The 18520-nt window shown below is 40.6% G+C and overlaps 2 protein-coding genes across 3 annotated transcripts; one reads left to right on the forward strand and one right to left on the reverse strand.

The window, feature by feature from the left end:
• Window positions 1-312: 312 nt before the first annotated feature.
• On the reverse strand, window positions 313-5267 carry LOC119746551 (alpha-N-acetylgalactosaminide alpha-2,6-sialyltransferase 1-like). Its single transcript, XM_038223530.1, has 7 exons — window positions 4542-5267; window positions 3477-3639; window positions 2819-2978; window positions 2469-2577; window positions 1751-1857; window positions 1361-1473; window positions 313-779 (listed from the first exon to the last, which is right to left on the reverse strand). The coding sequence occupies exons 1-7, from the start codon at window positions 4908-4910 to the stop codon at window positions 565-567; spliced, it is 1236 nt and encodes a 411-aa protein (XP_038079458.1). The 5' UTR covers window positions 4911-5267; the 3' UTR covers window positions 313-564.
• Window positions 5268-6798: 1531 nt separating this feature from the next.
• Window positions 6799-18520, forward strand: LOC119744711 (alpha-N-acetylgalactosaminide alpha-2,6-sialyltransferase 1-like). Of its 2 annotated transcripts, none has more exons than XM_038220782.1 (8): window positions 6799-6916; window positions 7737-8472; window positions 8805-8967; window positions 9572-9731; window positions 10538-10646; window positions 11086-11192; window positions 15436-15548; window positions 16541-18520. In XM_038220782.1, exons 2-8 carry the CDS (start codon window positions 8197-8199, stop codon window positions 16753-16755), a joined length of 1143 nt encoding a protein of 380 aa, XP_038076710.1. In that variant the 5' UTR covers window positions 6799-6916; window positions 7737-8196; the 3' UTR covers window positions 16756-18520. The 2 variants fall into 2 exon arrangements, with proteins under 2 accessions (XP_038076710.1, XP_038076711.1); XM_038220783.1 differs by having other exon boundaries at window positions 7873-8472.

Below are 18520 nucleotides of genomic sequence, written 5' to 3' on the forward strand. Positions count from 1 at the left end.
CATCTGGAACAGCGCCCTCTTGTGTCGGTGGAATACCAAAAAGCTCACATGGAGCTTGGACGGGTCATGGTAAAACTTGAAGTTTAAAAGTACAAACTTTCTCAGATAAGAATTCCTTCATTTTCACATTCAGGATGGGACATGTCCGTTTAAGGCCCTCTTACCGTTATATATTGTTGCAAACGACAATATTAAAAGGAGAACGTTTTCATTGTGATGATGGTTGACTGGTTGCCGCCATTTTGACTGTGGTTAATCCTCGTGCACAGGGCTCATTCCATGCCGGAAAACAGCATAACCCGTCGCGGATCATTCACGGTGGCTGGATATTCTCAGGTAAGCTTGGGTGCGATCGTGAACTGGTCGCGACCAAATCTGGGCACCTGTGTACGTTCGACCAAAACGTACCAGGAAGAAATGTGTGCTTTAGGTATTTGCATGTTTTCGATTGTGCTTGAATAACGCGTTAGAACTTGGATAAACTGCGTCAAAAAATGTTTCTGGGTCACATGATTTCATATCAATAAAATGTCTTGGGTTATGACCGCATTAAAAACACGCCCCCTATGGGTCTCTCTTGAACAGTCGAATCACGCCCTCATCGTGCAGTTTCTGCCATAGCTGACGCTCGTTGTCGACGTCATGAGAACCAGTTGATACGTCTGTGTGTTTGACGAAGTTGTTGTCGTAGTAATGCATAGTGAAGCGGGGGTCGTAGCCAAATCCATAGATCGTAACCTCGTCGCAGATGTGAAGGGCTAGGAACACAACCATGGCTCCTGCAAGTGAGCAAACGAGAATCAAAGATTGAGAGTGAAACAATCACATCTTGGAGAGGGCAGTAATAGGCCATCAGCCTGGGGGTTGGTCGGTATTAAATGCGGGGGGAAATGCTCATTGTGATTTTTGGCAAGGTATGCACTCCTGTAGTTGGATAATTACAGTATGTGACAGCATTGCAGCGGTGGCAGCTTTTCAGGTGCTATCACTTTTTTTTAATACGGTCGGCCAAAACATACTTGTTACCATTATAAATAAACCGGGATTCAAGCATATTGGTGGCCATTTTGAGAAAAAAAATTCAAAGTGATAACACCCTCAAAAAATTGCCACCACTCACACTGCAAACCTATCACGCTCTAGATGTGCATACCTTGCCAACATCGCTATTAGCATTGTTCCTTTTTGGTCATTTGATACCGGTGGCCCAAGTTTTGGACCGACGCTTGATAGGTCTCAAGTCAAATTTCGACGGGAAAGTGTTATGCACCGCCTCATGGGGGCGCTCTGGTGGTAACTTTAAAAATCAAAATGCCGTATAAGGCAGACATTTTATTTGTCAACAAAATTGTCTTAGTACCTGTCGTAGGTCTGTAGGCGACTGCATCAAGATAACCAGCGAAGGTGTAACGGAAGAAATCGGGATGGACGATTTTTAATTTGGCGGGGTCCACGTTGGGCTGTCGAAGAGCTCTAAATTGAAGGAAAAGAAATTGGAAACTTGCAATAAAAAAGTGATATCACCATGGCAGTATTTGGTCGAGAGGGCGCCCTACATCTTCAGCCCTTGCACTGACTACGGCAAAACACATGACGCAGATGTAAGCAACCATAATAGTAATCACACATCCAGACTGTACATAACAGCAGTCTTGAGATTAGCTTAATTTTTATCAGACATTTATGTTAAAAGTTGAGCCAAAAGACCATAGATATTGTGTAATTTTTATAATTATGTAAATTTACTCACATTTTTTGTCCGCCAGAAGCGTATTCTGGTGGTTTTTCTCTATTGAGCATATTTACCGCGTAGTTCATGTCATACGTTTTGAACATCGTGTAGATGTATGTTGCATCCTGAGAGAAAAATCGAAAAAAGAAATTAAACAATCAAAAATAATTAAGAAAGCAATGATAAAGTACAGGGGCAGAATATTTTGTATTCATAAATACCTAAGACAGTGCTGCTTTAAACGGTTGATATAGACCGGCTTGCTGGTCTTAAACACTTTTTCAGCGTCACATGAAATTTGGACTCCTACCGGTGCAGTGCCGTTTTGTTGGTTGAACGTTCACAATCCTCACGTAGGCATGCGCAATACTACCAGTGAGTCAGTATTTTATAGACCTAAATTCACAATACACCGGAACAGCTGGGTTCTGCGCCACATCACGCAGTATACGCACGACGCACGCGCCAATCTCCATTATAAGAATTAGTTGTTTACGATTTCTCGCGAGAGGGCCATACCATACCATATAACATGAAGTAAACTTGTTGAACAAAATCGTTGGAAATATATAATTCGTTACTTCAATACTTGTTTTGACTTTTGGACCGAAAAGTTTGGATTGTGTTTTCGGCTCGGGTAATTTATCAGCATCCAGACTCCAACCGGTCTTAAACATAGTGTTTGAAACCGGCCAAGCACATATTTATTTCCTTAGTGAAGAAGTGGAAGACCCACCTTGTCTACAAGGCTCGTAACACTCATGGATTCCGGAAAGAAAATATAAAAGCTGGTTTTTATTCCGACATCCTTTTCTAATCTTCCTGTCGACACAGCATGGTTTAATCTGGAGGAATGGTAAAAAAACAATACTTGAGTGTGGAACTCATAAAAAAGGCATTAATACATAAATGACTTAGTAATCTCTGTGGTAATTAAGAGGGAATATGGATGTATAATGCTCTACACTAAAAACAATATCGCACCAAGATAAGTCACAACAACAAAATGCGGAAAGTCAGTATATAAATCCACCAGTAAAACCACCGGTTTGTTTCCAATATATTCTTTTGTAAGTTTTGTTTCACCTGAAAACGTAATCGTGACTGTCGATCTCCGGTCCGGCACCAGACCCTTTGAGGATCCCGCCGCACCCGATCACTGCACACCGTATGCATTGCTTCCTTGTACCCGCCGTGTGGATGGGGGCGTTCGTGAAACTTGGATGAGTCAAGATCTTCGCTAGAACTGATGCCGAAAGAAAGAAAAAAATGGGGTAATTTCAAATATGGAGAGTTTGTGGTCTTGCATGGAAGCAAGTTAGATTTAGAACTGTGGCTAATTATGGTTCGACTAAGTGTACCTAGACCCAGGCTAGTCGACTACAGCTGGACCAGTTTAGTCGACTTATTACGACTAGCCTACTAAAAGTTGGTCGTATCGCTGATAACCATAGCCGCTTGTTTCATTGCGTACAAAAAGAGATCCAGAACCATCGTTTGATCATCGCAGCTCTTAGTGCGCAGGCGCGAATTACGTCACAAGTCAACCACTATAGCCCTCCAAAGGTCCTCTGATTCAACTTGCTCTGGTTTGAAAGAGAGACTGAACTGCCAAGCTCTGGCTGTTGAAATGGGTTCTTACATCATTACTTATCATATCACGAGCACGGTGGCCTCGTTTTCGTTCCAGTAATGGCGATTGCAAACAGATAGCCATGACCTAAAAGGTTCTAGAAGCACTTACGATCTTTGCTCTCTCGTTTGTATCCAAATGGAAGACCATGATTGGAGATGTCAGAAAAGTTACCGACGTCGTCTTTATCCAGGAAGACTTTGACCTTGGGCCTGTAGCGATCCTTGAACCACTTGGAGTACTGAGCTATGGAGGCGACTGTCTTAGGGCAAGTCTTTGGAGATCGAGATGTAAAAACCAACACACACAAAATTACGCACGATCTCTTGTATTTACAAGGCAGAATTAGGAAAAGATGGTAATGGACAGGGTGAGTCAAAAAAAAGCGAAACCCAAATGTCGGGACTATTGTTTTAGTGAAGTGCTGCATGTAGCACTTTCGAAATCTAGGATATGAAAGCCCAATTCCTAAGCTTTCTTTTAGTACAAGAATCAATCAAATCACTTTTCAAGTTAGGTTCTTTCAGCAAAGGGATGTGTGTGAATTGTTTTCGTTTTGCTGAAAGAACGCACACCTTTCTTTTGTGTGATCCGTGGACAGAACTTTAAAACGGCGGTAGTGTTTAAACTTCCGAAACTTGAAAAGTACAGAATTGATTTGAATGATTCTTGTACTAAAAGATGGCTTATGAATTAGGCTTTTATATCCTAGATTTCAAAAGTGCTACATGCGGAACTTCACTAAAACAATAGTCCCGACATTTGGTTTGTTTGTTTTTTACTCACCCTGTATCATATATAGGCCAAGTGAATTATTATAACGATTGTTACTTCCTTGACATAATTGTTCATTGTGGGGGGGGGGGGGGTATTTGGATATAGCATGTTATGTTGCAAGGAAGACATAAAGTTGCCTCATATTTTTAAATAATCACTGTTAGGTTGTTTTGAAAACTTTAAAAATGGCCTTCGGATCATTTTTGACGTGGTTATTCGGTGATGGTGATAATTTTGATGACAGTGATAGAGGGATGGAAGTGATGGTGATGATGAAGAAAACGTCCGTAACGGTGTATGGCTATTGTGCGATGGCACGTGGATTCGAACCCATGTGTTTGTGTTCTTGGGCAAGACACTTTACTACAATTGCACCACATAATATCCCGATAAACTCACCGACTCATGATAGTGCGGATCCTCCCTGAACGGATAGGCCGTGAGGTCCTTGTAAACCTGCGGTCTGCGTTTGTCACTCGGTCGGCCTTTGGCAGCCGATTCACGGTCCGTTTGCCGCCTCGCCTCGGCGTCCAGTCTCGCCTCCAGTGCCTTGATCGTGTCTCGCAACTTCTCCACGTCAGCTGAGGAGGAATTAGCGGGGCCACCGCCGGTAATGTGGGCGGGGAGGCGGTGGATATCAGGGGTGTTCCGCAGAAACGGGACTCTCGATACCTGGTTTAGAGCGAGCAGCGCGTACACACCACCAGCAACAATCAGTCCCAGAAACAGAGCTTTTCCGCACCGGGCTCCTGTGAAGCGCGTCGCCATTATTCAAGCATTGTTAACACTATTCACACTGTTCACCTTCAAAATATCATTTCAAAGTGGTGGTTGATTCTGCTATTTCCCTTTTCACGGCAGTGCAGTTTTTTTTTATAGGCCAATGCTGTGCCATGCCACGTCAACTGTACGTTACGCATATTTTGTCGATGAGCGGGCGTTGATGTGGCAAATATAGCTCCATCTGGACTTTGACATCCAACGTCAACATGAACTCTGTTAAAACAAGGATTTTTACAGCACACCGTTCATGATTGTGGACTTTGGTAGATGGAATTAGCGAGTAACCCAGTCGTAACAGCGCAGGCCTCGCTCTATAACTGAATACTGTTATGAATAAACGTGAACTGTTATAAGCAATGCCGGAATTATGAATGGGGCTTTACAATGTGGCTTTATACATGTATACACTGAGACGACCTTGTGTGACGGATGTCAATATCTTGGTATTAATCGCATGTATATTCATGCCTTGAATAAACTTGGGACGTGGATATAAGTGATTAAATTCTACGTGTATATACTTTTGTTTGGAAAATTTAAGTGTTTGTTATTTCTGTGCAATAAATCGAAAGCCCAAACAGCTGGCAATAAGGAAACAGCTTTGAAAGAAAAACTGAAATTAAACTTTACTACCTGTTGTAGATACAACTTCAAATAAATATGACTTTTGTTTGTAATATTACGAACTCAACAGTGAACTAAATGATTAAAAACTATTTTGAAACATACAAAAGCATTCGTAGAACACAACCATATCCTCTTTCCTATTTACACAGAATTTTAAACGAGCAGGGCCTACATTAATTACTGTTAGTTGGTTCCTGTTTTAGTTGCATTTCGATATTGTATGAGAAATTGTATGTGTCAGACTTTTTGGACTTTTTATCAGCAGATGGTAGTTTATTACGACAGCAAGATTATTCCATTATTACGCAGGGGTAACTCACGCATACAATGGAACAAACTATTTGTGCAAACATTAAGAACCGCTTTGTAAACAAAAAGATAGATTGTGTTTTTTGTCCAGTGGAAAATTTAGTTTGGACTTATCTCGATGTAATTTTAAAAGTGAAATTAATTGCGAACTGGCTTGTGGTTAGTTAATTGTGGCGAAAAAAAAAATAATCAGAGATTTTTTTCAAGCGAAGCAAATGCGATGCCAAAGCGAAATGAAAATGTGTGCAGGCGTATATGGTCAAAATGATTAATAACAAAATCAGCATAAAAAATACAACATATTGTCTGATTAATGGTCCGTGTACTGCAAGCAATGATTATGTTGAAACATGGGGGTTTTTTTTACCACTCGTTTTTTTTCGGGGCTCCTATAGAATCATGTTCCAACATGTTTTATTTTGTTGGGAACAAAGTGTGTATAGTAACGACGTTCTGTCAAACTATCGATTAATGTTAAAAATATATAAATATACAAACAACCAAAACATATTATTTATCTACCGTGGAAACACCACCTTGGCAACAAGAAGCATTCGGTGACCAAAATTATTCTTCTCTACACAATTTTCATCACAGTGGATATCTTCGTTCTTTGGAGTATGTTAGAATCATTTTTTTTTAAATGTAGGGTTTACAATATCAAATTAATGTTCATAAAGTAATTTTTCTTCCGAAATAAATTACTCGTAAAAACACCGTATTGGTACATATCCACTCCACTAGAAATGTGTAGGAATTACAACTTGATGGTGGTTTAACCTTGTACAGACGTTTTTGGCATATTTGGGTGCCTTTTAACAATGGCACAGTCATCACAATGTATCCTGGCGTCAAAATAACCCAAAAAAATCTGGCAGAGAATGCACAATCACAGAGAACCTTTGCTGTGCCTGTTATGCATTGTGTGGTCAATCAACCAGGACCAGACTCCATTTTCATTCAGGGCACGAAGCCACCATAGTGTAGATATCGCTCAGAATTTTCCCGCAGGAAATAGTGAAGGACAAAAACCAGCGATTGACAATTCAGCCATGGTGAGTCCAAATGTTACAATCGGTTGTGATTTACATGAATTAAAGATAGCCTTGTCTTTATAGCTTACGGTTCTTGCCTTTTTAAAAATCCAGTTTCGTCCGTGTGCAAATGCACGCCCGAGGCAAACTCGCCAGACAAAACTGGTTTTCTCAATGGGCCTATAGAAAACACCGTGTGAACTTGCTTGTACAGTGCATAGGAAGTGAATTTGAAATTCACCGATTACTTTTAAAGTTCATCGCACCACACAACTTGTGTTTTTGCATCCAATATTTTCCTTGAGCACCATGTTATTTATTCGTTTTGGAGATTATTCCTTCAGTGGATTTTCAAACTTGAGCTTGACTCAGCACTTGTGCATTCCGATGTGTGTATCAGAGTTAATACATTACATCCTTCTCTTTAGGGAGAATTTTAGTTTTAAGACTTCATGTGCTGTTCGTGGCAATCCATGCTCGTTTTACCAAAGTTCATACAAAACATGTGCAGACTGTTTACACAATAATTATGCGCATCTAAAATACATGATGAAGAAAACACATTACTCGTATGCGCAGCTGGGTTGGCCAGTTTGGCATGCATCGATTCACAGTCAATATCGACCTCTGTGCATGGTTTTGTCCCCCCAAAATTCAACATCTGTTTTGCCCTACGCCGCCGGAGTACTTCACTTTACGCTTACAAGCACCGCAGCCGTGCGAAAGTCGTTGAAGCACATGCGCAGTCCAAACAAAATTCATCTGCCACGTTTGCAAACATTTTGTTTTAACTTAGTAACTTGTTTATGAACCCAATTTTCGGTGTGTGTTTTTAACTCAGGACCTGTCTGGAAGTCTTTAGACTGAATCGGACGTTTTGTTTCTAGAAAGCAAAGGGAAGAGAACCATCTATATGAACGGATTTATTTGAATTTTGGCTCAAGAAATACTCGTAGAGTTGTAATTTTTTGTTGCAGTAACCACTAGCAATGGACGTGAGTCTAAAAATCAACGTACAGGCTTGCTTTTCTAAACTATGGTTCCATTGGATGCTTTTACTGTTTGAACCACACACGGACAGTATTCAACCAATCTTCGCTTGAGTTTGGAAGTCTTCGTTTTGATCAACTCGCCAATGAAGAGTGAGGTACTTTTCTGTAGAACGTATAAGTTTAACAGGACATCTTCAAGAGGCCTTTTCTGAGCTGCGCTGCCATTGGATGCATATTCAGATGTTTTCCTCAGGATGCGACTCTCAACCAATCACATTTAAAGTTTGATACTGAGACTTACACCGCAAGATGGCCACCCTTCGACTGTTGTGCCGCGCGTTCTTCGGTCTAGCCATATACGGCATGTTTGTGATTGTAGTCATAATAGCGTACAACAGGACATTCGTGAGACGCGGTGATGGTGTTAAGGTGGATGTACAGGGGCGGGGCCAACTTCAGCCTGCCCCCGAGGAGAAGAAGGAGGTCGAGACGGAGGCAGAGAGAAGGAAGAAAGAGCAGCATGAAAAGAGCAAGAGGAATCTTGAGATGTTGCCGTTTATCAAAGACCACTCTTATAAACCATCGGTAAGTGATATCATTCAATGGAATTTTGGGTTGGGTGATGTGAATCTCAGTGACATGCTCCAACGTTGGATCATGGAATAATCAATTAAGGATGTTTTTATAAGTCAGTTTTAGCCGTCTGTTTTACCTTAACTTTCTTTAAATTTGTCGGTATTTTCCACGCTTTCAACAACAAACAACCGGAGCCGAAAATACCATTTAACTTTCTGTTCTTTTATTAAGTGTTTTCAGAACATATCGTTTTTCTAAAATAAATGGATTTTTAGATATAAATTAGTTCGCCTTAAAGATGCCAAGAGTAAGTTTTTTTCAATGTATTCTTTATTTTCCAGAAATGTCCAAAAACCATCTCCACAGTGAGCAGGTTCTCCAAGTGGTTCAGTGAGAGATATAAGCCGGGAATTAAGGTGTTTTTGGACAAGGATGATGCACGTGACTACGATGTGCTGAAACATTATGTGCTTCCTTTTGGGGTTCGAGGAATGAACAGCTCGCGTAAGTATTGGGAAACAATGGCTGGCTGGCTGTTTGGCTGGTTAGGTGGCTGGCTAGCTGAGTTACTCTTTGGCTGGCTATTGGCTGGCTGGTTGGCTGGTTGGTTGGCTGGCTGGCTGACTTGATTGGTTGACTGACAGGCTGGTAACAGGCTGGCTGGCTTGCTGGTTGAGTGGCTGGTTGGTTGGCTGGCTGGTTGAGTGTCTGGTTGGCTGGCTGGTTGTTGGCTGGCTCTTTGACTGGCTGTCTGGCTAGCTCCCCGGTTGGCTGGCTGTTTGGTTGGCTGGCTGGATGGTTGGTTGACTGGCTGTTTGACTGACTCCCCAGCTGGCTGACCCCCCGACTGGCTGGTTGACTGGCTGGCTCCCCTAGTAGCTGGCCGGCTGGTTGGCTGGCTATAGTTGACTGGCTGTCTGGCTTTCTCGCTGGCCTAGCCGCATATACGTATAACAGATCTCCTTTAGAGGCTATTAGTTGACATGATTGTTAGTCCGTGAGTCCCTGTGTCTGTCCACGTTTTCTTGAATCATGAAAAACAGGATTAACATTTCATCCCACGTCACTCCACCTATAACACAAACATGTTTATCTCCCTTGACTGCAGTTTTTACCGGCATCGTCAGCCATCCCAACTTCACCAACCCCGCCCTTCCCCTTCAGAATTCCGGTCAGGCGTGCATCAAATGTGCCGTGGTGGGCTGCGGAGGTATCCTGAACGGCTCTGGTGCCGGCGGAGAAATCGACAGTCACGACTACGTTTTCCGGTCAGATAATTTTCTTGTTTTTTGGTCAACTTTTTAAAATCAATGTGGAACCATGATTTTCCAAAAGGGTTGCCTTTGGCTTTGGCAGGAAGGGGCATGGGTAAAGTGTGTTTCAGCTGTTAACACGGACGAAAGGCCTTAAATATAGGTTTTCCCGGCTATTTAAAAACATTTTTCATTCCTATTCACCAACTCTAACATTCAATTCCGTGCGAAAAAAATTTCACGTGCTTTTAACAACACCAAGTTAGGCATTTACCATTCAGTTTCAAAGTTTGGTCACCCTTTTTAGTCACCGGGTCGAGAATATTCGTCATTACAGATCAAATTCGTCTAAGCTGTTGCCGAATGGCAGCATTCAGAGATCAAATTCGTCTTCTATAAATCAATGAGACGGATTTTGATTTCTGAATAACACGATTCGGCGTAGACGAGACGAAATCAAATACACCGGATCAAAAACGTGTGCTCATTGTTTAAATTTGTTTGGACTATATTTTAAATTGTCTGACGAAAGACGAAACTAAACATTGAAAGTGCACTAAATCGATGTTGCTGGACGAAATTGAATATAAGAATCGGTCAATTCGAAGGAAAAATGTTTTAATATAACTGGGAAAACCTATAGTAAACGGTTACTTTGTATTATTGTGTAGTACTAAACAAAATTATTACAGAAAAGGACATTTTGGATTATTTCCAGTATTGTGTAACACATACCATTTTTGTACGTTTGAAGGGGTTCATTAATGTACATGTACACTCCCCTTATATCAGCATTCTTTGTGGGTTTTTTGCTCCTATAGTTTAAACCGCGCCATTTCCGTGGGATCGTACGCCAAGGATGTGGGTACGAAGACCACTTTCTATAACTTCTTCCCAGAGTCAGAGCACGTACCTGATGTTGTCGATAAGGTATGTATTATGACATCTGTAGAAACATATTTAAGAAGTGATGCGAGTGAGGCATTAAAAGAAGATTTTAAAATGAAACAGTTACAAAGCAAGCTCTTAAAATGGACCGAATTCCTTGTCATAATATTGTTGCATTTCTAGTCCAGTATCGCAAGCGCGATACTGGACCAGAAGGCATTCGGGTGAAAAAATGTAATAGGAATAATTTTGTTCTGGAACCGAATTAATTGTTGAATTTGGAGGGGGGTATAATATTACTTTTCAAAGATGGAAATCTTGTCAATTTAGGAAATATTGGAAATATATCAATCGGGAATCGATTGAGTTAGAACTTGGAAAGACCATAGTCTTTAACACCTTAGGTTTTCCTTTGCGAAAGAGGAATCGATTTGAAGTACACAATTTGTTGATTGATTGGGACAAATATATTTATTTGCAGGACGTAATATTCTTCTACACCATGTTCAAATCTTACGATACCCTCTACGCGCTCAATATGATACGTGATGTGAAACCACCGCATGCTCATGGAGTCAACGGACGGACGTAAGTTGGGTTGTTTGTCCGTTTGTTTGTTTATATTTTGTTAATTAAAAAAATCCTATAATTTGACGCTTAACAGTCATTTCGTGTAAATACTTCACAATTATAAGTGTCCACGGTCCAAAATTCGAAGTTTTAAAAAATCCTTTGTGAGATGAAATTACTTGGCGTTTGTGTGGTTTTTTTTGGCTATTTTGGGCCATTTTTGGGGACTCCAAAAACTGATTTTGAGTGATTGGTTTTAAAGGCCATCCAGCCAAAATGCAAAATAATTTCACTTAACTACTTAAATCACTGCAAAGCACCGCCCTTACCCTTCCTGGAAAAAAAATACAAAACACGTTTTGGAACACCTCGTTTGTATTGATTTTAAACACTTCAAAACAGCTGGAATTTTTAACTTTCAAAATTGATTTTTTTTAACCACATGTTTACCCCTGAATAAAATCAACTTGCCAGGGCACTCAGAATAATTTGCCCTTTGGTTACAAGTAGGACTAACATTGGTCTTTTCATATCAGGTGAGAAAACTATGGGATATTGTGTACTTTTGGTGCAGTAGTGTTCCAAAAATGATCTTTTTTTTTTTAAAGGCAAAAATGTGTATTTTCAATTTTTTTTTCCATTATTAAGTGTTTATAATGCCCACAAATGAAGCCATCCTGAATCTCGCACATTTTTTTTTATAAATAAAAGTCTCAGTTGTAGAGTGCCCCTGCCCCAACTTAACTAACCCCCCTTCTCCCCCTCTAGGCCCCGCCCCTTCCACCGAGTTTATATTTTGTTTGCTGTTTCATGGCTTGTTTTTTTTTTCAATTCTCCTGTCATATCTGAAACAGAGCTGTGCTGTAAGGATTGCACACAATCGGTACTTTCCTTTTTACAGCCCAAATCTCGTTCACTAAATCATTTCCATTACAATCACCAAAAGTCAGTTTTTGCAACCCCCTAAAATGGCACAAAATAGCCAAAAAAACATACACCGCGCACAACGGGCAAAATGTTGATTTAAAAAAGTTTATTTTGGACCGTGGACACTTACACGAAATGACTTTTAAGATTTTTTGGAGGGATCACACTGTGACGAGAATTCTTTTTGAGGATACTGTTTCTTTTGAATTGGTTATCATCTTGCAGTTCATTGTGTAACAGAAAGATCGGAGTATCTTTAGTTTAAATTTCTTTGAAAGAAATGTTAATTTTACAATTGCAATTAGTTTTCTTTTTACGCAAAGCCATCTGGGGTAAGAAGCTGGATTTTTGTTTGGTTTGCTATCATCACTCATAATATGGTAATCGTCACTTATAAATGTAATTAAAAATAGAAAGTTTGGAAAAAAAATGCTTCTCAATTTGTAAGAATTTTGAGACATCATCCCACATGTTTCAATGTATCACTTGTTTAATCAGTGATTACAGCTTATAAACAAAATATCTAGAGTGAGCAACTAACTGAAAGTAGGAGCTGCTGGCATCAATAACGTTATATAACGCTACAAACACTTAGCGCTAACGCCTCTTCAGGTCTCTCTCTCACTAAAAAAAAACCCTACCTAGTAGCTCTATGCTAAAACGTAGTATCCTGTACCATACAAACGCTCATTTTGGTTCCGCTCCCTCGTACACAGCGATGAATGCACTGTATCAGTGTACAAATCAGCCCATTTCGGCGGTCCACGACCGCCGAGCATTCATTTTCACACACAGTGCTCTTTGAACTGTGAAACGCGTACGTTCAAAACGTGGGGCAAGTGGGACAGAAACGGTGTATCGTTCGATTTTCGGCATGTGTGTGTGCGTTCAGGAGTGTGCAACGTTTGGCGCAGAAATTGTTCCAAAGAGGCGTTTTCCGCCGGCGGATCATTTTGTGGCGGACGTAACGGGTGCAGCGTTGACAAAGCGTTGCGATTGAAACGGCTAGCAACAGATTCTCCCCGCAACGCTGAACCTCCCAAATGCTCATTTTGTTACACTGCTCTTCGTGCACAGTGTATGCAGAAGTCCTTCGTACAATATGTCCTCGTTTGTATGGTTCAACCGCACGTGTTACGCGTACCGGCTTGCAATACAAATCATACGGGGAACTTTGTGTGGCTCAAGATGAGCCAAATACCGCGTATTGCAGCATTTTCTACGCGGGTTGTGACCGTGCATGCGTGCGACAACCGTCGTTGTAAAAATACCCTCAAATCTCCGGTCCCAGAAGGCGGGTCATGTTCATGACCTGTCCGCCTATTTAGGTGATGGGCGTGACTCAAACCCAATTCAAACGTGCGGAAGTTTCGTGGCGCGATGAGAGTTTAGCGCCGTTGTGCGCCTATCGCTCGTGAACCGTGAAAATGAATGATTTTCTACGCGCGCCTAAAACTCTGCCGGGAACATGTTTAGCTTTGAATAACGTTAGAGGAGGAAGTTGTACACGGAGGCTCATGAACCGCTGAAATGGCGGATTTTTTGCCGTGTGGCACACCGTTATTATTATTTATACACATTATTTGCTGCAAGCAAAAATACTGTCATATACGAGGTTCAAAGGGACTTGTGAAGAATTGGGGTTCCTCGTTGAAATAACGCGTGCACGTTTGGCTTCTAGTTTTCTTAGAGGCAACGTAGAAATGACTGTTTTTGTGAGCCAATGTGTGTTTTAGTGAACTTGCTGTGTACTCCATAAAATGTAGTCTTGTCATAGAATAATAAATGCCCCCACTTCAGACATTCGGGGAAAACACTCAAAACTTTCCAAGGTGTTCGAGACACACATCAAATTAAAGCTTATTACATCATCTTTCATTTTCTTTTCAATTTTTTGGGGGTAATCTGATGACTTTCAGGGGAAATTTCCATCCGAAGAGGATCACCCCGAACTAGTCCAGAAGCCCATCGCCATTTTGAAAAACGATGCATATACTCCTTTGGAAAATAGAGCACTTTTAGGACCCCAATTTCTTCTAAATTTCAATGAAACTCAAGCCCGTATTTTTTACGAACCTCCAAGATCCACAATAATGCTCAAATATTGAAGAATTTGAGGGCATGCAAATCGTGATTTGGCCGGCGTAGGCAATTTCGGACCGATTTACTGGCCTGCAGCAATACGAGTAGTCATTGATACAGTACACGAATTGCCGCCTGTACATGGACTGTTAATGTTGGAATTAAGTGAATGCGGATTAGAGTTCGGTCTACCCAAATAAAAGAGGATTCGTTCGATTATATTTCAATTCTAATATGAATGTTATCTATTATGCTACCCATACAGTAAGAGGTATATGAACTCACACAATAATTGTTATAGACATGTTTTAATTATCATAATTATCCAAATTAGGTCAGTCTTTCCATCGATTTATTATGACATAAGCTCTCAATTTTGTGATTTTGCTACTGATAACTATTGCTCCAATTACAAGTTACTTTTTTTTTTTTCTTTTTTTAAGCGTTTATTTTAAGGGTATAAAATACACTACCACGTATACAGTTTATTAAAAACGACGAACATTGGGCATAACACACAGTACAGCAAATTCTAGCAAATAATTAGCATCAATGAAAAGCTTAGGCATGGGTAAAAATGTTGAAATTAAAATCTTGGTATTAAGAATCGTTCGGAATCCAACCTTTCGTGCTAATTTTATCACTAAATACATTTTGGTGGTTTTCTTTGGTCAAATGTACTGATGATATATATTCATACATGTACATTTTATAACATTTTGAATTTTGTTTTTTAATTTGGTTACCATGAGGTAAGAACTGCACGCGGTAAACAAGTCGTCTGCTTTCTCTTTCATAAAGTCATCACGCGTATTTCAAAGTTGCCAAATTTGATCATTTTAGTGCAGCATTCGTAGTTTTTCCTGTTCACAGGGGTCTATGACTCCATAAAAACTTACCAAAAAAAAATAAAATACGGGTGAACAAAATATTCTTTAGGATGTTTTCTTCCTTAAAAAACAAGTTTTAAAAACTGAATGAATATCGTTCAAATTACAGTGACTTTTTACGTTTACACATTTTTATATTAAAAGTATATACATGTATACAATACCATAAACAGTTCATTAAAAACGGCGAACATGCATGGGGCCTTTAAAACGCCTCTTACACGCAGTATAGCAAATTCTAGCACTTGAAGACAACTTGGCATCAGCGTAAAGTTTGGGCTTGGGTGAAAACGTTGAAATTGAAGTCTTGGCAGGAATCAGCATTTTGTTTATCATTCTGCTCTTGTTTTTGTCATCACCAGGATTCTACGGAAACCACTCGTTAAGCCCTCCAAGCTGAAGCTGATACATCCAAGTTTCATCCGTTACGTCTTTGCCAAGTATCTCGACGGTGTCTCCTACAGGCCAACCACAGGTGAGGAAAAAAAGGCCCGGAAAACTGCGGATAGTGCATCAGGCTACATTTACAACAACAACCTATACTAAGTCTCCATAATTTTGAAGAAAAAAAATAACATTAGAAATTGAAACAAATTAGGCTACCGCCCTACTCAACTTGTTAATGAAACGAAGGTGTGGCAAAGGATTGTGGGTAGGTCACTTGTCATATAAAGCAATGTACATTAACGTGTATTTGCAGATCAGTGAATAGACTCCCATAGACGTGATCATTCCGGGCACTTCCAAAAATAAATACTCACAACTCTCCAAGGTGTTTGAGACACCCATGAAATTGAAACTTTTTTCATCATCTTTCATTTTCTGTGCAATATTCGGGGGTAATCGGATGACTTTTGGGGAAAATTCCATCCAAAGATGGTTACCCCTAAAAGTAGTCCTGTGGCCCATCGCCATTTTGAAATATGATGCCTGCGCTCCATTGCAGGCTATATTTATAGAGCAATTTTAGAGCCCAATTTTATCCACAATTCACAGAAATACGAGCTCGCAGTCCTATATTCACGGCTTCCGCCTTCTTTTTTTCACAAACTCTCAAGTTCATTGCAAAATGCTCTAGTAGCAAACAGATTGAGGGCATACAAATCGTAATTTGACCTGCGTTGGCAGTTTTGGGCCTATTACGTTACGTATCAAGTACGTATCCATTCAACCGACCAAATCTTGCAGCCTCTCTTTTGATCTTACCCTGCACATAGCCCCAAACATAGCTAACTCCACTCAAAAACCCCTGGCCTTATACGATAGCCAAACTACCCTCTCAAATGTAATGTTGAGAACAAGTAAATAGAAATTATTATATTTACGGAATAAGATGTTTTAGACGAAGACTTAGATGAAGACTTAGATGAAGATGAAGATTTAGATGAAGATGAAGATGAAGACTTAGAGGAAGTTTTAGATGAAGACTTTTAGAAGATGAACATTTTCGTTCTTGTCTTGTCCTAGGTGCCATTGTCGTCCTGATGTCGATACACCTGTGCGACGAGGTGACAATCTATGGCTTTGGCTACGATCATCGCTTCACCCTGCACTACTACGACAAGCATTTCGTGACACACACCGACACGTTGACCGCGCTGCATGATGTCGACAACGAGCGCAAACTGTGGAAGAAGCTACACGATGAAGGAATTATAAGACTGTTCAAGAGGGACTTTTGAGACCAAGGCCAAGGGGGCATAAATCCCGGTTGATAGGCAGGCTAGCCTCTCCTAATTTTAGACTATAATGGGTGAAAGGGTTGATTGGTCGTACTAATAGCCTTCAATTATAATACGGAGAGTTTTTCAAGATTTGTAATCCAAATGGACTGACGTTTGCGAAGTTTTCAGACATTCTAGGTCATAAAATGTAGGAGTTGGTTTAGATTTCTCTACATTAATTTGTTGTTTTATTACAAAGGAAACGCACTGTAGGCCTAGACAGAAGTAACTTTGAAAGTCCGTTTGATGGTCATCCAGTGACGTTTCCGCGCTGTCTGGAACTGTTCTTGTTTCAGTGTCAAAGCGAAGGAGCCGTATATCATCTGGACCAACCCTGCTGCGTTCATGGCGCTACGGGCAGCTACGAACCAGACTACTGTATCGTTGTCCACGTCGCGTGCCACGCCGTAAAAGATGTCGTCAACGATGACCTGCGGCAGCCAGACCAGAACGAAGGACCTGCAGAGAAAAGCCATGAAGTGGCGAGTGCTTTTCTTGTCCAGTTGGGGTTCTTGTATAGGTTGCTGTTGCTGCTGTTGGTTTGTGGTGGCGTTATTATTAGTAGGGTCAGAGAGGTTTTGCTGTGGTGTCATATTTGCTATGGCGCGATGATCATGATGTCCATGAAGGAATCGTCGATACTGGGGTTGACGAACGTGGATGAGAAATTTGCCTCCTCGACCGAACCCAGCCAAGAATCGTCATCCTCGCGACCCTGGAATGCTGTCAAATCGACGTCGTGACTTTGAAACTGGGATTCGTCCTTAAAATTGTTCTGAAGTGGCGGCATCGTTTCTGTCCAGTGAAAACGGCGACTATATACTCGGACAGTGTCTGTATTCAAACTGATCGACATAATATAAAGAAGATGGAGATATAGCTCGTCGCGATGCAGCGCGATACAACAGCTGTCTCTGATGGTTGATGTGAGTCGAGCAAAGTACAGGTGTCAAATAGTTAATGTTTTCTAATCGAATAAGTCAGATATCTTTTAGGCTCAGTTACAATCCAACACAGACAAGCACATCAGAGAACGAAATGTTCTAATCTTATGCAGGTTTTATCAGCTAAGTTCAACTATAACAAAAGGGAACAATTAGCGGCCGGCTGATTTTTGACGAGCATATCTGCTACAAGTGGTTTCAGTGACAATGGCCCGTGTGCGGCTGCCGCAATTAGGTATGATACAGGACACTATCTGGATCGTATATATATATTTTAGATCGTCTGGAAAATGTATCCTTTAATGCGCACGTTCAGCTGTGACCAAAGCCAATTTTCCACGAGATAAGCCTCTATAGCAAATAAATCTTAGTTAAGTGTGCGCAACTGCATAATGCAATACATAAGACTTTATACTGTTAAATTACTCTACACGTAAGACTGCTGTTTCCGAATTCGAAATCCTCAGTTGTTAATTCTTACACCAATTGTCAAAATAAAACCTTCCTTTTATTTCCAAAATCAGAATACCCATACCTTTAAGTCATTATATCATAAAATCCGTATTGTACTGCCATTTTGTGATTTCTTTCACGCATGCGTGGATGGGCGTCATTGGGTTCACAATTTTCGCGCCGTTGCTCACGGGTTGACGAAAACTGATCATTGAGACGAACCATTATGAAACGAGTGAAAGACTTCACACATTTTCATAAACTAGTACACAACGTTTTGAAAACATATTGTAAAATAAATACTTCCTATAATTTCCGTAGGTTGA

Source organism: Patiria miniata, unplaced genomic scaffold, assembly GCF_015706575.1.
Source record: "Patiria miniata isolate m_02_andy unplaced genomic scaffold, ASM1570657v1 HiC_scaffold_7, whole genome shotgun sequence".
Taxonomy (NCBI): Eukaryota; Metazoa; Echinodermata; class Asteroidea; order Valvatida; family Asterinidae; genus Patiria; species Patiria miniata.

Bases quoted from the DNA above. Each gene is read 5' to 3' on its own strand.
- LOC119746551 (XM_038223530.1), bottom strand. From the start codon at position 4,910: ATGGCGACGCGCTTCACAGGAGCCCGGTGCGGAAAAGCTCTGTTTCTG. The intron at 2,979-3,476 runs GTAAGTGCTTCT...TTTCGGCATCAG, and splicing joins CAAACGAGAGAGCAAAGATC to TTCTAGCGAAGATCTTGACT. The intron at 1,474-1,750 runs GTGAGTAAATTT...CCTTCAATTTAG, and splicing joins GCTTCTGGCGGACAAAAAAT to AGCTCTTCGACAGCCCAACG.
- LOC119744711 (XM_038220782.1), top strand. From the start codon at position 8,197: ATGGCCACCCTTCGACTGTTGTGCCGCGCGTTCTTCGGTCTAGCCATA. The intron at 8,968-9,571 runs GTAAGTATTGGG...CCTTGACTGCAG, and splicing joins TCGAGGAATGAACAGCTCGC to TTTTTACCGGCATCGTCAGC. The intron at 10,647-11,085 runs GTATGTATTATG...ATTTATTTGCAG, and splicing joins TACCTGATGTTGTCGATAAG to GACGTAATATTCTTCTACAC.